The sequence below is a fragment of the Pungitius pungitius genome, chromosome 9 (genome assembly GCF_949316345.1).
Source record: "Pungitius pungitius chromosome 9, fPunPun2.1, whole genome shotgun sequence".
Lineage (NCBI taxonomy): Eukaryota > Metazoa > Chordata > Actinopteri > Perciformes > Gasterosteidae > Pungitius > Pungitius pungitius.
In genome coordinates this window covers 17,529,486-17,553,213 of record NC_084908.1, presented here as the reverse complement: position 1 = coordinate 17,553,213, position 23,728 = coordinate 17,529,486, and the positions used below count along the sequence as shown (strand labels likewise).

The 23,728-nt window shown below is 50.8% G+C and overlaps 1 protein-coding gene across 1 annotated transcript; it reads right to left on the bottom strand.

Annotated features, from left to right (window-relative positions):
• dchs2 (dachsous cadherin-related 2) lies at nt 1-23,728 on the bottom strand. The gene is made up of 20 exons (XM_037472586.2): nt 21,690-23,728; nt 18,249-18,440; nt 17,899-18,130; nt 16,751-16,987; nt 14,277-15,299; nt 13,852-14,039; nt 13,359-13,458; nt 13,094-13,263; nt 12,150-12,993; nt 11,711-11,950; nt 9,318-9,452; nt 8,495-8,707; nt 7,344-8,204; nt 7,138-7,251; nt 6,494-6,705; nt 6,222-6,373; nt 5,814-5,944; nt 5,410-5,696; nt 5,103-5,244; nt 1-3,868 (listed from the first exon to the last, which is right to left on the bottom strand). Exons 1-20 carry the CDS (start codon nt 23,433-23,435, stop codon nt 1,269-1,271), a joined length of 9,819 nt encoding a protein of 3,272 aa, XP_037328483.2. The 5' UTR covers nt 23,436-23,728; the 3' UTR covers nt 1-1,268.

Sequence of the window (23,728 nt, the reverse complement as noted above, 5' to 3'; positions counted from 1 at the left end):
ATTTATTAATATAAAGGAAAAGTGTTCAATTACTAAAAAAAAGTAGTAAATCTGAGTGAAAAAAGAATCCTATTTCACTCAAGCATGATGATGAAAGAATATTCAAAACTAGAGTTCACTGTCAAGTGATTTTCTCCTCCATGTGGAAATGTTTTTAGAACTTTGAAGCATTTTTTCAAAGGAAAACCTCACTGTTCATAAAGTGAAATAAAAATGGCATTCCCCGCTTTTATTACGTGGAATGTATTATGAATGCTTTCAAAGCGTAGCCATGAGGGAAAAAGGCACATCACAAGCAGCAAGTATGATTCTATGATACATAAAAGTATTTTATCCGTCATGGGTCTTTGTGGCTAAAATACATTTGAATCCTTCCCAAAGTTAAGAAAATTTCAAATTATTTACTCTAGTAAATTGAATGCACAGTAAATAAAAAGAACACATACATGCACTAATCTGGAAATTGTACATAGAGTGCTGTTTATTAAAATGCTATCTGAATTCTACAGTTACACAATGTAATTATCATAAAGGGCACTGCCAATTTCTGTTCATGACAAAAGCAAAAGTAAAAACAGCCAGAATGTGGAAATGGTTTGTGAGAATCTGCTATCATGCTGACCAGAGACAGGAAAATGAAACCCATCTGATTTAATACGTTGTGGATTAATCAGTAGAGAAACCTTCATCATTTTCTTCTTTTGTCTGACTGTCTCTCTGAAAAATACAGTACATCACGAAAATGAAAAACGGTTCTAAATTAAAGGAAAATAATTCTAAAATAAAGTTATTTTCAACAAGCAATTTCAGTGGTGATTTATTGGCAAAATATATTAAAGAACAGGGAGGCAAAAAAGTTCCTTTTAAAATACAACATTGCCTTTCTTTGCTCATTGAAGTCAAACCAACCGTAAAAGGTTTCCATTTGAAGCTGCAAGCAACTGCAATGTTTACAATAAAATATTCAATAATAAATTGCTGATTCGAACTGCTGTTATCCAAAGTGCTGCATTATAAAAACATAATGCAAAACTGAATTTCCGGTTATAAAAAATAAGTTATAAAATCAACCTCAATCTTATAGTGATCAATTAACTGACTACCACTTTGCCTGTAGTCCCTTGTAAGACTTAAACCCATAACACCATTAGTCTGAAACCATACAAAAGTTGTCAATAATGTATTTCTCAAACTTTAATTGTGTCCATTGAAGCCTTTTTAAAATATTAAATGAAGACGGCAGATTAAATATTAAAAAGAGTTTGTGTCTATACTTGGATCTCTGCCTCTAACAGGCTGGCAGTGAGTGGTCCTGAGTCGAGTCTGATGCCCCCCACCCCGGTGTCAGAGACAACCGGCGAGGCACTGGGGGTCCTACCGGTGAGAGAAGACAGTGACGGGGAGAAAGTGGGCGTCATGGCTGAAGGGGTAAGTCCTGTGTTCCTGCCTAAGGGGGCATACGCATATTTGGGGTAAGAGGGCTTCCTCCTCAGGCTCGGCATGCGCCCCGGCTTCCTTGGATGTACGGTCCTAATGCCCGGGTGAGCTACGCCCGTTATGAGGGGCGGCGGGTACATGAGACAGCTCGCCTCCGCCGCCAGCTCCTCGCGGCCGCCCTGGAGCTCCTCGTCGGGGAGCATCCCGAGGTCGGTGAAAACCGAGGCCAGGGGCTGGAAGCGTGGCTCCCAGTCCAAGATGTAGTCCCAGCTGTAGCTCCCGTGCGCCTGCTCCTCGAGACACAACAGCGAAGAGAGGGAATCCGCGGAGGCGTGGGCTTCCGAGAGGGGAGCGTACCCGTTCGTCCTCATGTTCTCCTCCAAGTCCCTCACCCTGAGTACGGCGGGGAGAAGCCCCTCGCCTCCACCCTCCTCTTTGAAATTGTGGAGACTCTCCATGCTGGCCATCGCCGAGACCAAACGCTTCTCCACGGAGGACACGCGCTCCGATCCGGCGTCGATCGAGTGGCAGGAGATATTGTCCCGAGGCAGGGCGGAGTCTGCGAGCTCTCCGACCTGGCTGCCTGGCGCGGATTCGTCTCTATCGCGGCAGGGGTACCGATTGATCCACTTGATCTCCTGGTCCTCAGCCGTCTCCCCTTCCGCCGATCCTCGGCCGCTCGAGTCCGACGGGCTGTGCGGGTTCGGCCCGTCCGACTCGGCCGCCGCGACGCCGGGGGGTTTCATCTCCTGCAGAGAGATTGGACTTTGGCCACCGGCTCCTGCGGACGAGCCCGTCCCGTGGTCCAGGTTGGCGGCGATCGCGGCGGCCTTTTTGATTGCCGCCTCCTTGATCTTGTACTTGAGAAGCAAGCCCACGAAAACGAGAAGGGTGAGGAGGAACGCGATGAGTGAGACACTCAAACTGAGAAAGTGCGCATCGAGAGGCGCCCCGGTGAGGGCTTCTGCTGAGCTGGAGATATCGATCAAAACCAGGCAGGCGGTGGTCCTGGAGGCCGACCTGGGACTACCTGCCGACACAACCAGCTGCACCACGTCCTCGCTGGCCTGACTGCCTCTTCTGCGGTACACAGGACCTGACACGAAAATGGCGCCAATGGTTTTGTTTATTGAGAAAAAAGGCGATGACCTCACGAGGGCGTACTCCACCAGCCCGTCCACCCCTCCGTCGTGGTCCATTGCCATGACGTGACCGACTATCTCTCCAGGCCCGGTGTTTTCGCTCAGGCGGAAATTGTACTGCTTCTGGGTGAAGACGGGACTGAACTCGTCCACTCCTGTGATGGACACCATCACTCTCAGCGTAGCCGCTTTGTCGCCCTTGTCCCTGGCCTCCACGACGAGGCAGTACTCACTCTCGCGTTCGTAATCAAAGGTCTGCCTGGTGTGAATGTCGCCGGTCAAGGGGTCGATGGCGAAGCCCTCCTTCTTCTCTGGGCTGCCGTAGTCCGTGAAGCAGGAGGACACAATGGAGTAGGAGAGCTGGCCGTAGAGGCCAGAGTCATTGTCGATGGCGTGGACCGAACAGGTGTGGGTAAACGCCGGGAGGTTCTCCGGCACGGAACAGTTAACAGTGGGAAACGTGAAGTACGGAGTGTTGTCGTTTTCATCCAACACTGTGATGAAGACCACTGTGAAAGCCACTTTACGTTGTTCGGAGGATTCGACACCATCAGATGCTCGGATGGTGAGGGTGTACTTGGGGTCTTCCTCGTAGTCGAGCGAGTGGTTGACCGCCAGGAGGCCGGATTGACGGTTGAGCTTAAGGTGACCTTTGCCGTTCCCTGAGACAATGTCGTACCGCAACAGGCCATTGGTTCCCGAGTCCGCGTCCCGAGCGCTGACCTGGACCAGTCGGACACCTACGCGGCTGTTTTCACTCACTTGAGCATGGTACCCCGTGCTGGAAAAGACGGGGGCGTTGTCGTTGCAGTCCGTCACAGCAACCGTGACAACAGCGGAGCTGCTCAGCGGAGGCGTTCCCCGGTCGGACACGCTCACCGCCAGCGCGTAGCTTTCCGTGGTCTCGCGGTCCAGAGGGTTGCATAGGACCAGTTTTCCTACATTTTTCATCTGATTCTCAACCTGAACCATTTTGACTTCCAGACAAAATCGCCTCTCCTCATTTCCGCCGATGATGCCGTAGTCCAAGTGGGTGTTTTCAGGGCTCCAGTCCCGGTCCTCCGCAGACAGCGTCAGCAGGGTGGTGTCCGTGGGCGTGTCCTCTGGGACGGTGAGCGTGTAGATGTCCTGGTGGAACAGTGGCGCGTGGTCGTTGGTGTCCACAATCAGCACGTCTACGGCGGTGACAGCAGACTGCATCGGTTCGCCTTCGTCTCTGGCCTCCACCAGAAGATGGATCAGGTTGCCGTTGGTGATGGCCTTCAAGGGCTTATTGGTAAAAACAGACCCTAGAAAACAAACCGTGTGTTAGTGAGCAGATCGTTTTATGAAGCCTCACTAACACAGGATCTGATGGCAGTGTGAATGTCACTGTTTATATTATGATTATATTGCATAAATCTGCTCTCACCAATGTAAAAATATCTTTGATTGATTTACAGACAGAAATACACTCATTGTTTCTGGCTTGTTTCTTTTCAGAAAAACTATGAAACATGTCTGTTTGAATAAAAATATTCTAAATTGTCTAAACTTTTCATTAAGCACTGCGACAACATAACTTGTTGTGAAATTATGCTTTAATGATTTCCATTTGCAGAAAGCAACAGCAAATGCTCATCTTGGATGACAAGTTGTTTGTCCGTTCAATTTATTATTTCACTTCATTGCCCCTCAAACTTTTCTACATGGTGACTTTATTAATTCTGAGGCTCTACAATGAAGCAGCACCATTCACTGTCTGTGAGACAAATGGGTTTGGGGAAAAAAAAAGAGGCACTGAACTACAAAAGCACCATATTGAAGTTCTGGATCTAGAGAGCTTGAGTCAAAATTAATGTAGTTTTCCCTTTTCCATGCGCGCTCTTGGGCAAAAGCATTTCTTTGATATTAAACTTTGGAGTTTAACACGACTGAATCCCATAAATCCCATTTGATTGGAACAAGACTGGCCATGAGTGAGGAGGTTCCATTTCAGCTGTGCTCGATTCGTCTTCTTTCTTGGGTTTAGACAGTTTAAAAAGGGAGATAGGCATGGCTCCTCTGAAGCACTTTACCTCAGCGTTTTCTAATTGCCTTTTCGGCTGCTTCCCTCTTCCCCCCTGTCCAAGGAGCTCACTCTCACATTTAGGACCACGGGAATATAAACACTGGAGGAATATAGTGCTTCTGGCAGAATGACAACTCTCAGTAACCGCTGATACGGCGTGTGCTGCTCCGAATAAGGCAGAATCTCTCTCTCTCTCTCTGTGTGTGTGTGCCCTTTTCTTGGCGTCTGCCCCTATGCCAGAAATCTTTAAAGGAGAGAATAAGAGTGACGAATATGAAATATGAGACCACCAGACAGTCATAAGTCATAAAACTTGTAAAGCTCGGGGGTAATGCGTTTTACAGAAGAACTGCAATACATCTTGGATGTTTTATCGCTCCAGGTTTTCTATGTATAAATACCCTCTACATACAGTGAGGCTCTGCGGTCAATGACACGTTTATACCAGAGCTTCTCCGTCAGTGAAGCCCTACCATTGTCTGGCACGATGTAAAAGCCCTGTGAAGGAGATGAAAGCAGCCTGTAGCTGATCTTCCCGTTGAGTCCAGAGTCGCTGTCGGTGGCCGACACTGACAAAACCAACGTGTCCTCCGAGACCAACTCCGACAATTCCACCTTGAAGAGAGAACAAACAAGGCGTCAAATCCGCACTTTTTCCACATGAGAAAAAAGAAAAAAATGGAAAGCTGGAGCAAAAACTACAATTGTGACCTCTTCTTCAATTCTGAATTCTGAATCTCACAGTAGAAAATGCATTTATACACCTTTTTTCATCTGTACCTGGTAGGAGACCTCGGTGAAGACCGGCGCGTTGTCATTGACGTCAAGCACTTCAACTTTGACCTCCCCGGTGGTCCGGTGGAGGGAATCAGACGCCCACACCGTCAACGTGTACTCTGCCCGCGCCTCGTGGTCCAGGGCTTGGGTCAGAGTGACCACGCCGGTATATGGGTCAATAGCGAAGGGAAAGTCGGTGCTGCTGTTGTCTGGGAAGCTGTAGGTGATGGTTGAGCTCAGGTCCACGTCATTCGCCGTCACCTGGGTGACCTTGTAACCCGCCGGGAGATCTGAGGATGGACGTGGAAATAAGTCCACGAACGGATAAAGATCAGAGACGGTGCTCACGTGTGAGCGTTTGGCACTGCGAGCAGTCGGAGAGCGGCGGGGGGGGGGACAGGTCTTACTCTCTGCTATGACAACAGGCTCCATGGGGGGGACGGCGGGGCTGTTGTCGTTGACATCCACCACTTGGACCCTGAGGGTGGTGGTGCTGCTGAGAGGAGGGTTCCCCCTATCTGTTGCCCGCAGAACCAGCCTGGGATAGGAAGGCGGTAAACAAATGACCATTGTATCATGCCGGGCTGGAATGAACGTATGAAGAACGAAATGGCTGTATCTGGTGCAGGGCCCATTTCCTTAAATTTGCAACGCAAGATTATTTATTTTCACCCATTTACAAATATCTGATCAGCACTCGACAACTACAGGTTGCACAAGGGTTTCGACAATTGTCTGTTGAATCTACTTTGTTCTCCACTATCACACGTTCCAGAAATGCTTCCAAACGCATTCATAAATGAGGTTGGGCGTACTTGTATGAGGGGGTGATCTCTCGGTCCAGCAAGACTCTGGTGGCAAGAATCCCACGAACGGAGTCCAGGACGAACGCCCGGTTGGGGTTACCGGACACGATGGAGTACTCGATCTGCCCGTTCATCCCGTCGTCGGCGTCAGAAGCGAAAACCTGCGGAAAAAACGCGCCAGGGGGACGGAGTATTATCAGCGTCGATCGCAGCCGGATACGCGACACCGCCGACGCGGCCTTTTCCCATTTCAAAGCAATACAAACATTCGCAGCGTCTACCTGCGTGATGTAGGTGTTGTGCACTTGCCCCTCCCACACGGCTGTTCTGTAGTTGCTGTGTTCAAACACCGGCGCGTTGTCGTTTGTATCCAGCAAGGCGACGGAGACCCTGCAGTGAGCCGTCTGCAGTCCGTTGTCAGCCAGCACCACCAGTTGGATCCGCGGACTCGCCTCGTAGTCCAGAGAGTTATCCTTCTGCACACGGATCTCACCTGCGTCACAGCATTTCACCGTATACCAAAAACTGTACAAACCGGTCACGAGAATGACCCATTGTACCCACTGTTCTCCAAAAGAAGAACAACACTCATAACTCTTGAAGGATAAACTTGTATATAAAAAAAGCAGATGAATCAGATAAGCTTAAAGGACATTTTGAAAAGAAACACAGAAACAATGAAAAGAGCCCAAAATGGGTTCATGAGAAGCGCCTTATAAACACATAAACAACATAAATGACGATGACAAATACTGGAATATTCCGGATGCTTTGTGAAAAATTTAATGGATGAGTGAAAAAAAGAGGTGTGCCATTAGCAGAACCCAGTGGATGAAAGAAGGCCATATAACGAGAATCCCACATGTGACCATAACGGCCAGAGTGCAAAAAAGCAACAGAACCAATGCTTTTGTTTTCGCTTTACCCGTGTGGCGGTTGATGGAGAAAACGTGGTTCTCATTGCCGCTAAAGATGGTGTAGGTGATCCTCTGCCTGACGTTGGTTTGGTCACTGGCCTCCACTTTCGCGATCCAAGCCCCTTGAAAAACAAACAGTGAATTGAGGTTTTTCCAACTGGTGCCAATTGAGACGGAAAGGAAAAGAGAGGGGGGGGGGGGGGGAGTAACCCACCGGCTCGACTGTTCTCCTGGATGGTGGCGTTGTACACTTTGTCCGCGAACTGCAGCCCTTCGTGTTCTCCCTTCAGATGGATGAACACCAGGCAGGTGGAGGTCAAAGCGGGTCGCCCTTTGTCCGAAACCACGACCTGCAGGCTCCGACCGGAGAACCCCGCCCTCACTCGTCTCCTCAGGGAAATCTCTCCCGACTCGCCGTTGATGTCGAACAGGTTTTCCTCGTCGGACAGCGCGTACTGCACCGTCCCGTTGTCGCCCCGGTCCCCGTCTGTCGCCGTCACCGCGGCGACTATCTGGTTGGGCGGAGTCCTCGCGGAGACCCACGCGTTGACGGGGCTCCGCTCGCACACCGGCGCGTTGTCGTTGGCGTCCTCCACCTGGACGGTGAGCGACGCCGCGGAGCTCAGGGGCCCCCGGGAGCAGCCGTCGGTCGCCACGGCCCTCAGGGTGTACTGCGCGACGGCCTCCCTGTCCAGAGGCCTGGTGGTGCGGATCACGCCCGTGAGAGCGTCCACCGAGAAGGCCCCCTGGCTGCTGTCCTCCGCCAGAGAGTAGGTCAGGTCCCCGTTGGACCCCTCGTCGGGATCGAAGGCGTCGACGCGCAGGACCTCGGCCCCCGCGGGGAGCCCCTCGCTGACGGAGGCGTGGTAGCTCTTGCGGCGGAAGGTGGGGAAGTTGTCGTTCTGGTCCAGCAGCAGCAGCTGGAGTCGGGTGGAGGAGCAGAGCGGCGCGGCGCCGTAGTCACAGGCCCGTATGGCGAGTGTGTGATTCTGCACGTCCTCGCGGTCCAGGACCCGAGTGGTGCTGACGGCCCCCGTGCGGCTGTTGATGGCGAAGCGACCTCCGTGGTCCTCTCCTGAAGACAGAAATGGGAGCATGTTCCTGCTGTATTTCTAACCATTTAACTTTGAGCACCGAGATCTTGACTTTACTTGTTGCATCTTGTTGTGGTCAGACATTCCCACGGGTTGTTAAACAGTCAATTAAGCAAAAACCACCTGAAATGTTGCTGATAAGGCCTCATTGCACAGACAATTGACTGAGTAGAATTGTTCATTGTTTTTTTAATCTTTTTTTTTTTTTACAGAACAAATGTATTACCAATAGAAATGTCAGCCATGATCACACGGCGGCTCCCCTCCTCACCTGAGATGGAGTAGCGTATGGTTCCGTTCTCGCCGTGGTCCGGGTCGGAGGCGCGCGCCGTGTGCACCTCCGACCCGGGGGGGAGGTTCTCCGGCAGGCTGATCTGGAAGGAGGGCTGCGTGAACTCCGGAGGGTTGTCGTTGTCATCCAGCACGGAGCAGAGCACCGTGGCGGCGGCGGACAGGGGCCGCGCGCCGCTGTCGCGAGCCTGCACTGCAGACACAGCGATCAAAAAGGAAGTTCATACCATGTGATCGGATTTCAAACGGTCATTTGAAAATGGTGGTTCTGCTCTGATCAGTAGTTTCATACGGCGTTTTTATACGTGCTGAAAATAATTTGTGTTTCTTTAAAAAACAAAAACAAAAACATCTTATGTTTCTTATGGGATATTACGCTGACTGTACAAACATTACGATGAAACATCTGAAAGTAGTTGCGGCTGAGTAGCGTAGCGCTGACGTAACAGCCGCCCATCGGAGAGTGAAAGCAAACAGTTGGAACGGAGGTCAGATACACTGTACCTCGGCCTATTAAAACGGTTTCCCCGACATTAATCAATCTGCGGAATTACGTTGCCGTCTTGCAAAAAAAAAAAGACTGACTTCTTTGTGACTTTGGCCGTGAAGCGCGTCGGGGCCGCGAGAACAAGGAGAATGAGAGAAAAGCTGCTTTATAGAGCAGCTTTTACATTTTCTTGTGGGGAGTATTTTTTTATAACTCTTAGAATAACAGGCTTTGGGTTTTCAGCTTCTTTTCAATCCTGCACCCGGTTGTTAAATTGTTAAAACTTGCAGGAACTCAAAGGTTTTTTTTTTTTTACCTCGGAGGGTGTAGTGATGCTGCTGCTCGCGGTCCAGGCGGGAGGCGGTGGCGATCAGGCCGCTGTGAGGGTCGATGCTGAAGCGCTCGTATCCGGCGCCGGGCAGCAGGCTGTACCACACCACGGCGTTCTCCTCTGCGGGAAAGGACACAATCTCGTTTCATTCACTCGTGTGGAAAATAGACTAAAATAAATAAATAAAGGTTGCCACGCTTGGCATGTCGGGTCGGATCGACCCCCCCCCCCTGCGGGCCCCCACGTGTTAACAAACGTTCTCCTGTGACAAACACCAGACACGCGTTGGGCTTTTTGGGGGGAAATTTCCCAAAAGCCCAATCAACCTTTAATAGTCAAAGACCCCCCCCCCCCCCCCCCAAAAAAAAGATCTGCTCATCTCATTTTTCAAACTGTATATATTTGACATGAAGTTCTGCTAATTTAAAGCACACTTTCAGTTATCGTTCTGGGATTAGAAATAACAAAGTCATGTGAAGATCTCAAAGGAGTCAATAATCCCATCAGTTCGATTATTCTTTTTCTGTAAAACTCAATAATACTACAGCCGTGTTTTCTCTCCATATCATCCGTCCTGAGGTAGAGTTGAGCACCTCATTAGTTCGGTTCATGTTTCCACGGCTTCTTCATCCTCCGACAGCCGCAGGGAAAACAGAACCACGAGCTTTAATAAATCCCACAATCACCTTTAAAAAAGGGGACAGATGAGGAAAACCTTAATCTGCGAGTCCTTTGATGCACTAGTCAAACTGTGGTGGTGAAGTTCAACATTTTCTACCCGCTGCTACAGAGCCATGTGTGTGTGTTTTCCATCAGAAAACAAGAAAATACCTGCATGCCATGTAGCTGTTAAGGCTTTCCGCTCCTCACTGAGGTCACTTTTCAGTGCAATCACTTTCTAAATCTAGGAAAAGATTCTCTGAAAACTGTTTTTTTTTCTGGAGCTAAGTAAGAAAATGTGTGTTTTTTTTATGGTAATTTAAGTAAACCAACATCAGTGCCAGTGATTCACTCCCATTTAATTAGAAACTCTGTTTTTGATTTTGTCTCAAAATTGTGTTTTCTGACCCTTCATGAATGCCAAAGAACCTCTTTTGTTCACGCAGCTTTCAAACCCTTCGAATGATATTTGATATCAGCTCTTTTAAGACGCGGGCTGTATTTTGACACAACGTTGACCCAGAGGACAACGCAGCTATTCTTAAAAAAAAAAAAAAAACTCAGAACATCTGAAACTATGCAAAAAAACAAAGTGAAATCCTCAGTAACACACAGTTGAGCTGTCACACTCGTTGATATTGCACTTCTCCTCTGACTGACTTCAACACATGGAAACTAGATACAGGGGGGGCACAAAACAATGGCCATCTTTTGGGGAGCGTTGGCGGGGGAGGGGGGAGGGGGAGCAGCAGAAATTATAATCAAATAAGACGTGTGGGAGAGCGGGCCCGAGCTGCCAGACGAGGCAATTTGAGGAGACAGATGAAAACACGGCGCCTATTGGCACAGGTGGCTTGTATTATGGAAATCATCGTGAGAGAGGAACCTTTCCGATGTCCCGGGGGGGGGGGGGAGAGAGCCGCGCGCTCGCTGTTCTTGGACAATTCTCACATTCAAAAACCCCTCCCGTACCGATCCTCCTGCCACATGCCCCTTCAACCGCTTAATAAAGGACTCTCGCGCCGCCGTCGTCGTCGTCATGGTGAGCCGAGGCTGCCCCCCTCCCCACGTGAGCTTTTAACAAATTAAGTTTAAACAAATAGGGGCCGATGTGTGGATGTGATCACAGGGTTGGAAGTGAATGTGTAACACGTGGAACACAAACTGGGGGAATAATTGGCACAGGGGTTGGTTTCCTCTGGAGGGAATGAAACCTTTAAAAGAAAGCAAAACAAAACTTCTACTCCTTAAAAAAAAATGTAGTAGAATTTTGCTCTTTTTGTGTTTTAAATATTCCAGCAGAAAAAAAGGGGGGGAAATAATAAATCCTTCATTAATGATGGGAACCACCAAATATTTCAGAGCTTAAAAAGTGACTTCATGCGTATTGAGTGTGTGGTTTGAGGCCGTTGGGCTTCAGGCCGGTGCTGCCATCTGCTGGATAGAAACTGCAGCTCATTTCTGGATTTTAAGGAACCATTGACTTTTTCTTTCTGATTGCTGATGTAAATCTCTATCTCTCTCATCCTCTGTTCGGCCATAAATAGGAGCTGAAGTTTTTCAGACTTTGGGAACAAAGCATGCAGATCTTTAAGCTATTTCAGTTGATAAACTTTATTCCTTATTACCCTTAACGGGAACTAATCCGGTGATTGTTTTCGGCCCATCGTACCTCAAAAGCGCACGATTACCACCAATGAATACCGGAAAATGATTACCCGAGTCTTCGTCGGTGGCGGAGACCCGGATCACGGGCTCCCCGGGGTCCCTGTTCTCCGCCACACTGGCGTTGTAGACGCTCTCGCTGAAGACGGGCCTCTGGTCGTTCACGTCCTCCACCTCCAGCGTCAGGGTCTGGGTGGAGGAGAGCGAGGGCAGGCCGTGGTCCACCGCGCGGACGGTGAGGCGGTGGAAGCGTTCCGTCTCGTAGTCGAGAGGGGACGACAGAAACAAGAGGCCTGCGGGAGGTGAGACACGAGGGACTTCTCTTTATCTTCCCTGGAAAAACTCCCCGGGCTTCACAAGCACGTCACATGAAGAAACATTATGCATATGCATGAAGAACCTGTCCCTCAATATCAACGTTTTTACCCATCACTGCTCTGGATCAACCTGCTGCTGATTGGCCCCCAGTCCGACAATAAATCGCAACCCTACCGGTTTTCTCCTCTAACGCGAAGAGTCCTTTCTGGTTCCCGGCCGTGACGACGTAGGAGGCGACGCCGTTTTCTCCGAGGTCTCCGTCTATGGACACGAAGCGATGCAGCAGACTCCCCACCTCCGCGTCCTCCATCACCTGGACCGTGTCCACGGACACGAGCACCGGCCTGTTGTCGTTGACGTCCAGCAGGAACACCTGAGCCGTCACCGACGAGCGCCGGCGCTCCTCCGTCCTCTCGGCCCGGTCGGTGGCCGTGACGGTGAAGGCGAAGCCGGGGACGGCCTCCCGGTCTAAAGGCGCCGTCACGGTCAGGCTCCCCGTGTCGGGGTCCACGCGGAAGGGGAAGCGCGAGGAAGACAGGCCCAGCTCGGAGTCCGAGGTCAGCGAGTAGCGCAGCGCGCTGTTGGGAAAAGACCCGTCGGCGTCCCCGGCGCGGAACGCGAACGCCAGCGACCCGACGGCGGCGTCCTCCCTCAGGCCGAAGGTCACCAGCTCGTCGGGAAACCGGGGCGCGTGGTCGTTGACGTCCTCCACCATCACGGCGACCAGCAGGGACGCGTTGGCCCCGGCAGAGGGCCCCTCGCCCTCGGCTCGCACCGTGAGGCGGTACCGCGCGGCCGACTCGTAGTCCAGCGGCTGGTCGACGTAGATGTCCCCCGAGGAGCCGTCGATGCCGAAGTGGACGCTGCCGTCGCCCTCGGAGATGGAGTAGCGGAATCTCCCTGCGGACGAGACGGCGGCGGAGCCGATGGCGGTGGCCGGCGCGGCGTCCTCCCTCACCGTGAAACGCCTCACAGTCCGGTGCTCGGAGTGGCCGGACGGAGCCTCCGATCCATCCACCTGCAGGCGAGAGACGAAAAGGAGGCAAAGTTGCAGGAACTATTCTTTTATAAAGTGGATCATTATTGATGTTACGTGCCCAAAAAAAAACCATCTGTACCTGGACATGAATGAGCGCGGCGTCCTCCCGAGGAGGGACCCCGCCGTCCCTGGCCGTCACTTTCACAGCGTAGAAAGACCCGGAGGCCCGGGTGAACGGCGCCGTCGTTCGGACGTCTCCGCTTTCGCTGTCGACCTCAAAGGGTCCGAGGCCCTCGACCTGTGAATCGGCTGAGAGAAACGCGGGGGGGGGGGGGGGGGTGACGACGGCGGAACCGGCGGAGCAAGAAGGACGCCGGCGGAGGTGCGTGATGCGCGCGGCTCACCTGTGACCAAAGAGAAGGTGACGGTTCCGTTTTCTCCTGCATCCAAATCTTTGGCAAACATGTTTGTCACCAAGGAGCCCGCCGGTAGACCAGCCCATATCTGCAATACATTGAATCAAATCAGATTTATCACGTGTCACATGACAATGATCCCCCCCGGATGATTATTGTTTATGTGAAGGAGTGAAAAGTGACACTCTGAGGGGAAACGTAATGCAATTTCTGCTTAAAATGTTTTCTGAAATCAAGAAGCGGTAAAAATTCCAAATTGCACAAATATGTTAAAAATGTCATTTCAATTTTATTTGTAACCCAAAATTGACAAAAAGTGTAGTAGCAAATATGAGCATCTACAATTGCTTCTGAGGATGTTTTTGTGAAAAAGGTGACGACTACGTAGGTAATATTTCGCAGAATAAAACTCTGAAAAGAATACTGAAATATTCTTTATGGTGCTACAATCTAAAATAAAACCTAATAAAACGACTCTTACCTGGACGTGGAGCTCCTTGCTGGCCGGCAGGTGTGTGAACTGCGGCGCGTTGTCATTGATGTCGGTGACCAGGATGTGGACGGCGGCGGTGGCGTTGAGGCGAGGGCGCCCGTTGTCTGTGACCATCACCTTCAGGCTGTGCTGGCTGTGCTGCTCCCGGTCCAAAGCCACCCAGTTGATGATCTCCCCTGGACGGGCACAGAGAGGCGACACGAGAAGCAGAATGTTGGAATTTGTGATAACTTCTGGAAAAACACTGAGCAACATATAAATCACATATTAATGCATTATCAATTATAAAAGCATTAGTGAGTGACCAGCTAATTATAACACAGCATATAATGCTGCATAATATGTGATGACGTTGCTATAACCACTTTATAACACGTTGGCCGTCGTAGTAAACGTCCCCTTGTAGTTATCACCTGTTTTAGAGTTGATGCGGAAGAACTTTCCATCCGTCAGCAGGATGTAGGACAGCTGTGCGTTTTTCCCAGAGTCCTCATCCACGGCCCGGACCGCTCCCACCAGGCCTTGAGGCGACGAGCCCTCGGACACGGTGAAGTAGTAGACCTCGCTGCCGAACGCCGGCGCGTTGTCGTTGACGTCCAGCACCAGCACCACCACGGCGGCCGAGGCCGTCGCGTTCCCCAGCGTGGCCTCCGCCCGGCAACGGAACTCGGGTTGGGTCTCAAAGTCCAGGCTGCGGGAGAGGAACAGCCAGCCGGTGGTGGGGTGGACCCGAAACGGCGCCGGGGGGAATCCGGCCTCGGCCTCCAGGGTGTAGGTGATGCCCGGGTTCGAGGCGTGAGCTCCCCGGCTGCTGTGCGCCCTCACCTGGATGACCCTCGAGTCCCTCCGGTAGCCCTCGCCTATCTCCACCTGGTAGACCAACGTCTCGAAGGCCAGGCTGTCCTCCTCGGCGGCGGCGGCGGCGACGGGCTCCACGCCGACCGCGAGGGTCAGCGTGGAGCTCAGGGAGGGTTCCCCTCCGTCGCTGGCCACGATTTCCAGGTTGAACCCCTGCTGAGGACCCGCCCGCAAACTCCGGCCCAACGTAACCGCCCCGAGGTCGCGGTCGACGGCGAACGTGCCGTTCGCGGTGCCCCTCAGGCGATACCGCACCCTCCCGTTGGCGCCGCTGTCGCGGTCCCGGGCGCGGGCGATGAACAGCACGGTGCCCGGGCGGGTGTTCTGCGACACCGCGGCGGCGTCGGCGGCTTTGGGGAAGACCGGAGCGTTGTCGTTGACGTCGGCGACTGTGACGTTGACCTGCGCGGTGCCGTAAACCGGCGAGGCGTCGGTGTGGGACTGCAGGAACAGCAGGGCGTAGGGCTGGGACTCGTGGTCCAGGAGGTCGGCGGTGCTGATCAGGCCGGACTTCGGGTGCACGGAGAACAAACCCAGGGGGTCGCCGGAGGAGATCCGGTAGGTCGCCGATTCCGAGTCTGTGAGGAAAAGATTTTTAATCGACGGACCGCCGGGACGAGAATGTCTCCCCACGTCACGCACGATCGTCTCGGATGAAAGAACTCTTTGGATTTCAATAGATTGACTGACTACACAAGACAAGAGAAACGTAGTTTGCATACATACATAAAAAGTTTTTTAGAAATGTTTGTCAATTTCAGCCAGTGTCCCCATTACAAAACAAAAATATCTTTTCATAGGAATCTTTTCTTTGGGTTCTGCTGCCAGACGCTCATAGTTGGGTTGTTAATTATTTATTTTGGCAAAAAGGTTCTTATAGCTGCCATTTATAAATTCTAATCAAAGGCAATATATATACATTTCTACTTCAATGCAGTACGAGGTAAACAACATGCAGACACAGCATAAACACAGTAAGCAGCCATAAGTCGTTACAGTACGTCTCATTAATCCCCTCCAAGGGTTTGGTGCGCTTCGACACTAACGAACAAAAACACAGAGAGCTTAAGGGCCCCCGATTCTGTTGTTTCCGTTAATCTGTTAATTGATTGGACAACCTTAAGTGACTGTCTAGTGCAGATCAGTGCTTCAGCTACTGCAGGGACTAAGTGGAGTTAGTGACAAGCAACCTGTGGACCGTAAAGGGATAATCCTGGTGCATTTAGTTTAAGTTAAAGCAAATATTATGCACAATGCAGGCTCATCTTCATCTCCTCGTTTTTTTTTATTTCTATGTGTGATATACAAAATTCACCATTTCCTTCAAACATATCAAATTAACTATTGCTATAAACAAAACTATTGCTTTTATTACAAACCTATTTTTACTAAAAACAAATGCAACACCAGTTAAGGTGTAAACAGTATATAAGTGAAAGGCTATCTTTGACCTCTAAGAATAACAATACAACGTATATAAAACTATTTTTGGGCCTTTATCCCCTGTGCATGTGGTTTAGGAGGATTAAAGATTAAACCCCCTCCTTACTGCTGACCTCTTCATGTCTGGAAGGAGATTTAAACAATGACAATGATCACTCAATTGTGTCTGTCACAATCATCTGGCAGGACAAATCCTGCTTTAAGGCGGCACACCTTCAACTTCCTGTTTGTGAGAAATCTGCCTTTTACCTCAGTTAGTTGACCCTGTTTCAATATGCTTTTTTAAGCTGGACTGGGTGAATAAATGTAACAATTCTCTTAACCTCTTCATACAAATGAATGTTTTTTTTTTTCTCCAAATGACGTTACCTGCCTTTTTTGGACTACGAGGCAAAGCAACTTTTTTCGGGAATTAAAAGAAACATGGGATTTCCTGTTTTTTTCCCCCTCAGAAAATAAAAGAACAACAACAAAATAACAATTAATAATATCCAAGTGCTTCGTAGCTACAACACGGAGGTGCTGATCCAGCCATCCTCCGGATCTCAGACCTGAAATCGAGGACGTGGCCACATCCGCCTCTCACCTGCTGGATTTATGGCCTCCACTATCCCCACGGGTGTCCCCGGCGGTGCGTCTTCAGGCACCGTAAAGGTGTAGCGGGACCTCTTGAACACAGCCGGAGCCTGAGCGCTGCGTAAGACGTTGATGGTGACCTGCGCGGGCCGGACCGAGTTCAAGCCCTCGCCGTCCTGAGCTGTTATCGAGAGCTTCACGCTGGCTGCACCCAGGTGGGTCAGAGTGGAGGTCAGCAGGAGCGTTCCTACAGCGACAGAAAAAAAATATACATATGTTAGTCATGAAGCTCGGACAGTCGGTTTTTTTCGAAAAGGAGTCAAAAAGATCTGGTTCTGTAGAATATTCTTTCTACTTTAGGACAAAAAATTTGAACGCAAAAAAAATCATCAGATTGATAAGTGAGGGAAAGGTTAGATGAAGTCATTGAAATCAAACCTTCTTTTGATTTAAAAGTAGGTTGCACATAAACCGTGTTGCATGAAAAAAAAAAACAGGTTAAAGAACAGAAAACACTTCACAGTAAGTTCGGACGGTCTAGTTAAGACACACAGATCTATAACATGCTGCACTGTGATGACGGATCGGGAATGTGACCCATTTTTTTCACACCTTTTAATCCCGTCCCTAGAACCAACATTTCTGCTCAGACAGTAATTCAGTTTGGAAAAACATTCACGCGTTGGAGGAAATGCAGTCTTCGGAAAACAGTTTTCTTGTTCTACTACGTGTTTAAAAATACTTTCTTAAGTAGCACGTGGTGGCCGAGTGCCGGTCTTCCGTTACTCTCGGGCCACATGGGGATAATTAAGCTTCGGACCTTCTGCTTCAGCCCCCCCGCTGAGCAGGGACACCTGCGATCATGAGGACTCACACAAAGTAAGTAGCTGTTGATCCCTCAATGAGGCACACCCGCTACTTAAAGACCAGTGAGGGGACCTTTGGGACAAGTCAAATTCAAATAAAACATCCCCGAAAACAATAACATTTGTTTAACATTTAACAATGTTATCAGAAATAAAAAAAAGTATTTTTGAAAGTCCGGCTGCATTGATTTTCACTCTTTTTAAAAACTTTATAACAGCAACCCAACATCTTAGAAACCAACAAACACACTAAAATGTTTTCTACTTTGATTTTTGTTTTTTTTCTCTGCACCTGTTTGTTCATCCAGTGTGAACATCCCGGACATGTCCCCAGGAAGCACGTGGTACGTGACCTGCCCGAACCGGCCCGAGTCTCTGTCGGAGGCGATGACGTTGAGGACCTCCGTGCCGGGCTGCGCGTGCCCGCTGATGCTCACGGCGTACTCGTCGGGGTCAAACACCGGCGCGTTGTCGTTCAGGTCCTCCACCTCCACGTGCACGTGGGTCTGCGCGCTCAGGCCTCCCTGCCATTTCGGAAAGGGACAAAAAATAAAAGGAGGGCGTTTTTGGTTCGAGCGACGTCTACACCACGATGTGATCGACCGGGAGGCTCCTGAACCCAGAGGGTCCACACTCACTCACCGGATCTTCGGCGCGGATCAGGACGTCGTGGGCCGTCTGGCCCGAGTCTCGGTCGATGTCCCGCGAGACGCACAGCTGTCCGGTGCGCGGCTGGATGCTGAAGAGCGGGTGTGTGTCCTGCGCCTCGAAGCCGTCCGACAGAGAGTAGAGCAGCGCGCTGAACTCTGGGCCGTCTGCGTCCGTGGCCACGACCTAAGGAGTCCAAAAAAGAAAGTTACACTTACAAATCACAAATCACAGCTGATGACTGTGGGATCCGAGGTGCATCAAGAAGAGGGAATCCTGTATAACCCAAAAAAAGTATTCCAGTTACACAGTATCTTAGTGTAACTGCATTCAATGGTTATGTTGACAAGTTTCCCCCGTTAATTTACAGGAAACTACTAGCAGCTACATTTCCTGCATTCTACTGTAATTCTACAGCATACATACGTTAAATTACAACAGCATAATACTGTAAGAAATGTTACAGTACAGTGCTGTATAGAAACAACATAAACATAACTGTAAAATGTTTTACAGTACTGTAGAATATGTATGACAGTAAAAAAAATATTTTTTCCAAGACTCAAAACTCTTGCTATATTTTGCAGTATTCTACACTCACCGGCCACTTTATTAGGTACCCCATGCTAGTAACGGGTTGGACCCCCTTTTGCCTTCAGAACTGCCTCAATTCTTCGTGGCATAGATTCAACAAGGTGCTGGAAGCATTCCTCAGGGAGTTTGGTCCATATTGACATGATGGCATCACACAGTTGCCTCAGATTTGTCGGCTGCACATCCATGATGCGAATCTCCCGTTCCACCACATCCCAAAGATGCTCTATTGGATTGAGATCTGGTGATTGTGGAGGCCATTTGAGTACAGCGAACTCATTGTCATGTTCAAGAAAACAGTCTGAGATGATTCCAGCTTTATGACATGGCGCATTATCCTGCTGAAAGTAGCCATCAGAAGTTGGGTACATTGTGGTCATAAAGGGATGGACATGGTCAGCAACAATACTCAGGTAGGCTGTGGCGTTGCAACGATGCTCAATTGGTACCAAGGGGCCCAAAGAGTGCCAAGAAAATATTCCCCACACCATGACACCACCACCACCAGCCTGAACCGTTGATACAAGGCAGGATGGATCCATGCTTTCATGTTGTAGACGCCAAATTCTGACCCTACCATCCGAATGTCGCAGCAGAAATCGAGACCCATCAGACCAGGCAACGTTTTTCCAATCTTCTATTGTCCAATTTCGATGAGCTTGTGCAAATTGTAGCCTCAGTTTCCTGTTCTTAGCTGAAAGGAGTGGCACCCGGTGTGGTCTTCTGCTGCTGTAGCCCATCTGCCTCAAAGATCGACGTACTGTGCGTTCAGAGATGCTCTTATGCCCACCTTGGTTGTAACGGGTGGTTATTTGAGTCACTGTTGCCCTTCTATCAGCTCGAACCAGTCTGGCCATTCTCCTCTGACCTCTGGCATCAACAAGGCATTTCCGCCCACAGAACTGCCGCTCACTGGATGTTTTTTCTTTTTCGGACCATTCTCTGTAAACCCTAGAGATGGTTGTGCGTGATAATCCCAGTAGATTAGCAGTTTCTGAAATACTCAGACCAGCCCTTCTGGCACCAACAATCATGCCACGTTCAAAGTCACTCAAATCACCTTTCTTCCCCATACTGATGCTCGGTTTGAACTGCAGGAGATTGTCTTGACAATGTCTACATGCCTAAATGCACTGAGTTGCCGCCATGTGATTGGCTGCTTAGAAATTAAGTGTTAACGAGCAGTTGGTCAGGTGTACCTAATAAAGTGGCCGGTGAGTGTATACTGTATTGGTCATTTTACAGCAATTTGTTATAGTGTACGATGATTAAATAATGAATAATATTTTCACAGCCAAAGGGGAGTGTTTTTTTACGTGCATTGTTAGACGCATCTGTTGGTGAACAAGGTGCCGCAGGGGAATTCGTCGGTCAATGTTAAGGTTCAACCTCGGCTGCAATCAGGAATAATAATACCTCTTTGTTCTGCCAGTGAAGGTCGACGTAATAAAAGCATAAATTCTCGGAATCAGACGGGTATCCCTGCAGCAGCAACGAAGAGACACACCTCGGGTCCCAAGGAGATCCTTTCATGTCTCCCCTGCCGAGGCTCACGGCGCTGACTTTCAAGCCATAAAGATGATATCATCACAGAGATTATGAACTCTGATCAGGGGGGGACTTTTACCGATAAGGGTCCAGGCCTGACTTAACAGCGACAACCAACTTTATGTCGTTTTACGACTACCGAGGAAACCATTAAAACACACCCTGTGGTCTCTGGGAAGATGCGACAAACATCTGTCATTCGTTCTTGATTTCACAGACTAAATAGTTCATCCGAAACTGTATCAACATCTTAATTGATTAGGAAACTGGCCTAGTAGCTTTTATTCTCAGCTCTCACCTTCATGTCTCTTCTTATTAACACGTGTTAATGCCTTCATTTTGAAATTCTAAAACACATTTTTTGCTTAAACCAAACTTTAACATGTACATTAGAGCCTTAATTCAAAATTAAAAGCACCTGCATGTACTTGTCTTTTTGTTTGTGAATCTGTTTGTTGTGTTTACAGCAAAGTCTTGTTGGTTAATGAATCGTTCCGGCTGCATGAGTGGTACCAGTCATTAAAGTCACAGTGCTGAACTGCAACGTGTGTGCGTTGGTTGTGTTGTTTGTTTTGGACAAACAATGGTGTCTTTGTGCCATCAGACCGAAGGCCACACTTGTCTGTTGTGTAAAAAAAAAAAAAAAAAAAAAGACAGCGAGATGTTGAATGATCACACAGGGGACTAAAAACGCTCTGCTTTGCACTGAAATACAGAGCTCATTGTAAAAACCAAAGTACTCCATGTATAATTGTTAAACTGAAAAAAAAGATCAGACACCTCCATTCCAAATGTCTGAGCTGACCTAACCCGTTTTTTTTTATTAGGCCTGAACGTGACAGGATGAAACGTGGCTGAGAGCTTTGAGAAGTGACGCCACTCCGGTTTAATGAATGTAATTCTTTCTGTATATAAAAAACAAGATCTATGTCTCCCTTGGTTATCTCATGACCACTGAGGTGCAGGGCCTGTTCATCATCTGGCCTGTTTGCTTGGAAAATAACTGAAAGGCTCTATTGTCTGTATCTCCACTTTCTACAGTCTCTGGCTTTAAAATGTTCACCCTTTAAACCCAATACCATTGAAGTGAATGCAGTTGTGGGGCGTTTTCAAGCATAGAATATTACACCATTGATCATTAAAATGTGATTTTGACCACCCGATCAGCTGTAACACAGCCTTCAAAATGGCCCCCCAGAACCGGAAAAGGTGCACAGGTGTGTGAGGTCAAGCGAGGTCAACATCTCAGCGCGTTTTCCGTGCACGCTCCTCACTCTCCATCCTCCGACATACTTGCACGAAGCAGCTCCCGACGTCAACGTGCTCGGGTATGGACACGTTGTACAGCTGCTGCTGGAACACGGGCTCGTTGTCGTTGACGTCCTCCACCAGCACGGTCACCGTCGCCGTGGACGACAGGGCCGGTTCTCCTCCGTCAGCCGCCACCACCAGGAACCGAACCTCCGCCCGCGCCTCTCGGTCCAGGGCGGCCGCCGTGGTGACCCAGCCGGACTCCGGGTCGACGCTGACCGGGCTGTCCCCCTCGGACACGGGGATGGAGTACCTGACCTCCGAGTTGACCCCTTCGTCGGCGTCCCGGGCGCGCACCTGGACGAGGGAGCTCCCCCGCGGCGCGTCCTCGGGCACGCGGATGACGTACGCGTCCTCCTCAAACGCCGGGCGGCAATCGTTGGCGTCCGTCACCCTGAGAAGCAGCACCGTCTCGCTGCTCAGAGGCGGGCTGCCGGAGTCCGACGCCAGCACCTTCAGCTCAAACAGGTCCCGCTCCTCCCGGTCCAGCTGCGCGCTGACGCACAGCGCGTACAGGTTATCGTCCGTCCGCGTCAGACTGAACTTCCCGTCGTCGTCCTCCAGCGTGACGGTGACCCTCCCCTCCTCCTCCTCCCCCTCCTCCTGGAAGTCCGGGTCCGACACCGAAATCCGGGCGACGTAGTCCCCGACGGCCGCGGCCTCGGACACCACCGCCTCTCCGCTCTCGCTGAGGAACAGCACGCTGACGGCGGGGCTGTTGTCGTTGACGTTGAGCACCCTGACGCCCACGAACGCGCTGCTGCTCTCGGGCTGAGCCCCGTGATCCCGGGCGCCGACCACCAGCTCGTGGAAGGCCCGCGTCTCGTAGTCGAGCGGCTTGTTGAGGTACACCACCCCGCTGGTTGCGTCGATGGAGAACACCTCGTCCGGGTCACTCTGCCGCCGGTTGATCTCGTAGGTGACTCGGCCGTTCTCGCCCAGGTCCAGGTCCGTGGCGGTGACCTGGCACACGGCCGACGCCACCGCGGCGCCCTCGGGCAGCGAGGCGTGATATTCGCTGCGGCGGAACACGGGCGCGTTGTCGTTCTCGTCCAGGACGCGGACGTTCACCCGGAGGGTCCCCGTCCGGGCCGGCACGCCCCCGTCGAAGGCCTCGATGGCGAGCGGGTAGAAATCCAGCGTTTCTCTGTCCAGTCTGCCAGTCAGGACGAGATCCAGGCTCGGGTGGTCCTCGGATCCGCCGCGATACTCCAGGCGGAACAGCTCCCCCATCGCGTGGTCCATAAACCTGTATCCCCGCGTGCCGAACTCGGCCTCGTCTTCGTCTTTGGCGCCCTCGAGGTGAAACAGACTCCCCGGGGGGCTCTGTTCGGAGATCTCCAAGTCAACCGCCTCCGCGGGAAACCGCGGAGAGTGGTCGTTCACGTCTTCCACCCGCAGGTTCACGCGTATCACCTCCCCCGCGAGAGTGGCCGCCACGAACTCGTATTTGTCCCTGCTCTCCCTGTCCAGCACCGCGGCCGTGGAGATGATCCCCGTGTCCGCGTCTATCTCCAGGTCTCGGAACACGTACGAGTCCCTGCTCTCCGAGATGAAGAAGCCGCCGCTCGGCCCGCTCAGCCCCGCTGACAGATCTCCGACGACGGTCTCGGCGGGCAAACCCTCCTTGATGTACAGCGTCAGGTTGAACACCTGTGCGCACGAGCGCGCGCGGAGCAGCGACAGCGCGACGGCGCCGAGCAGCCACGCCGCTGCGGCTCTCCGCATGGCTTTGGCCTCTTGGTTACTGGTCACTACGTTTGCTTACGTTATCCCCGTGCAGGAAGCCGCGCTCCCCGGTGCCGTTTCACAGCGCCCCTCCAAACGGAGACGGATAAACGCACCGTGCATTTCCTTTGCGCTCGGGCGAAGCGGCCAGCAGTCATTCTCCAAAATCTCGTGTAATATCCAAAATCTTCTCACAATACCTCAGCAGCTTCTTGTGTGGCTAGATATCCACGCATCCCAGAGCGCAAATTCGCCAGGGTTCCGTACTCACGCGCCGCGGCACCGAAGTGGCC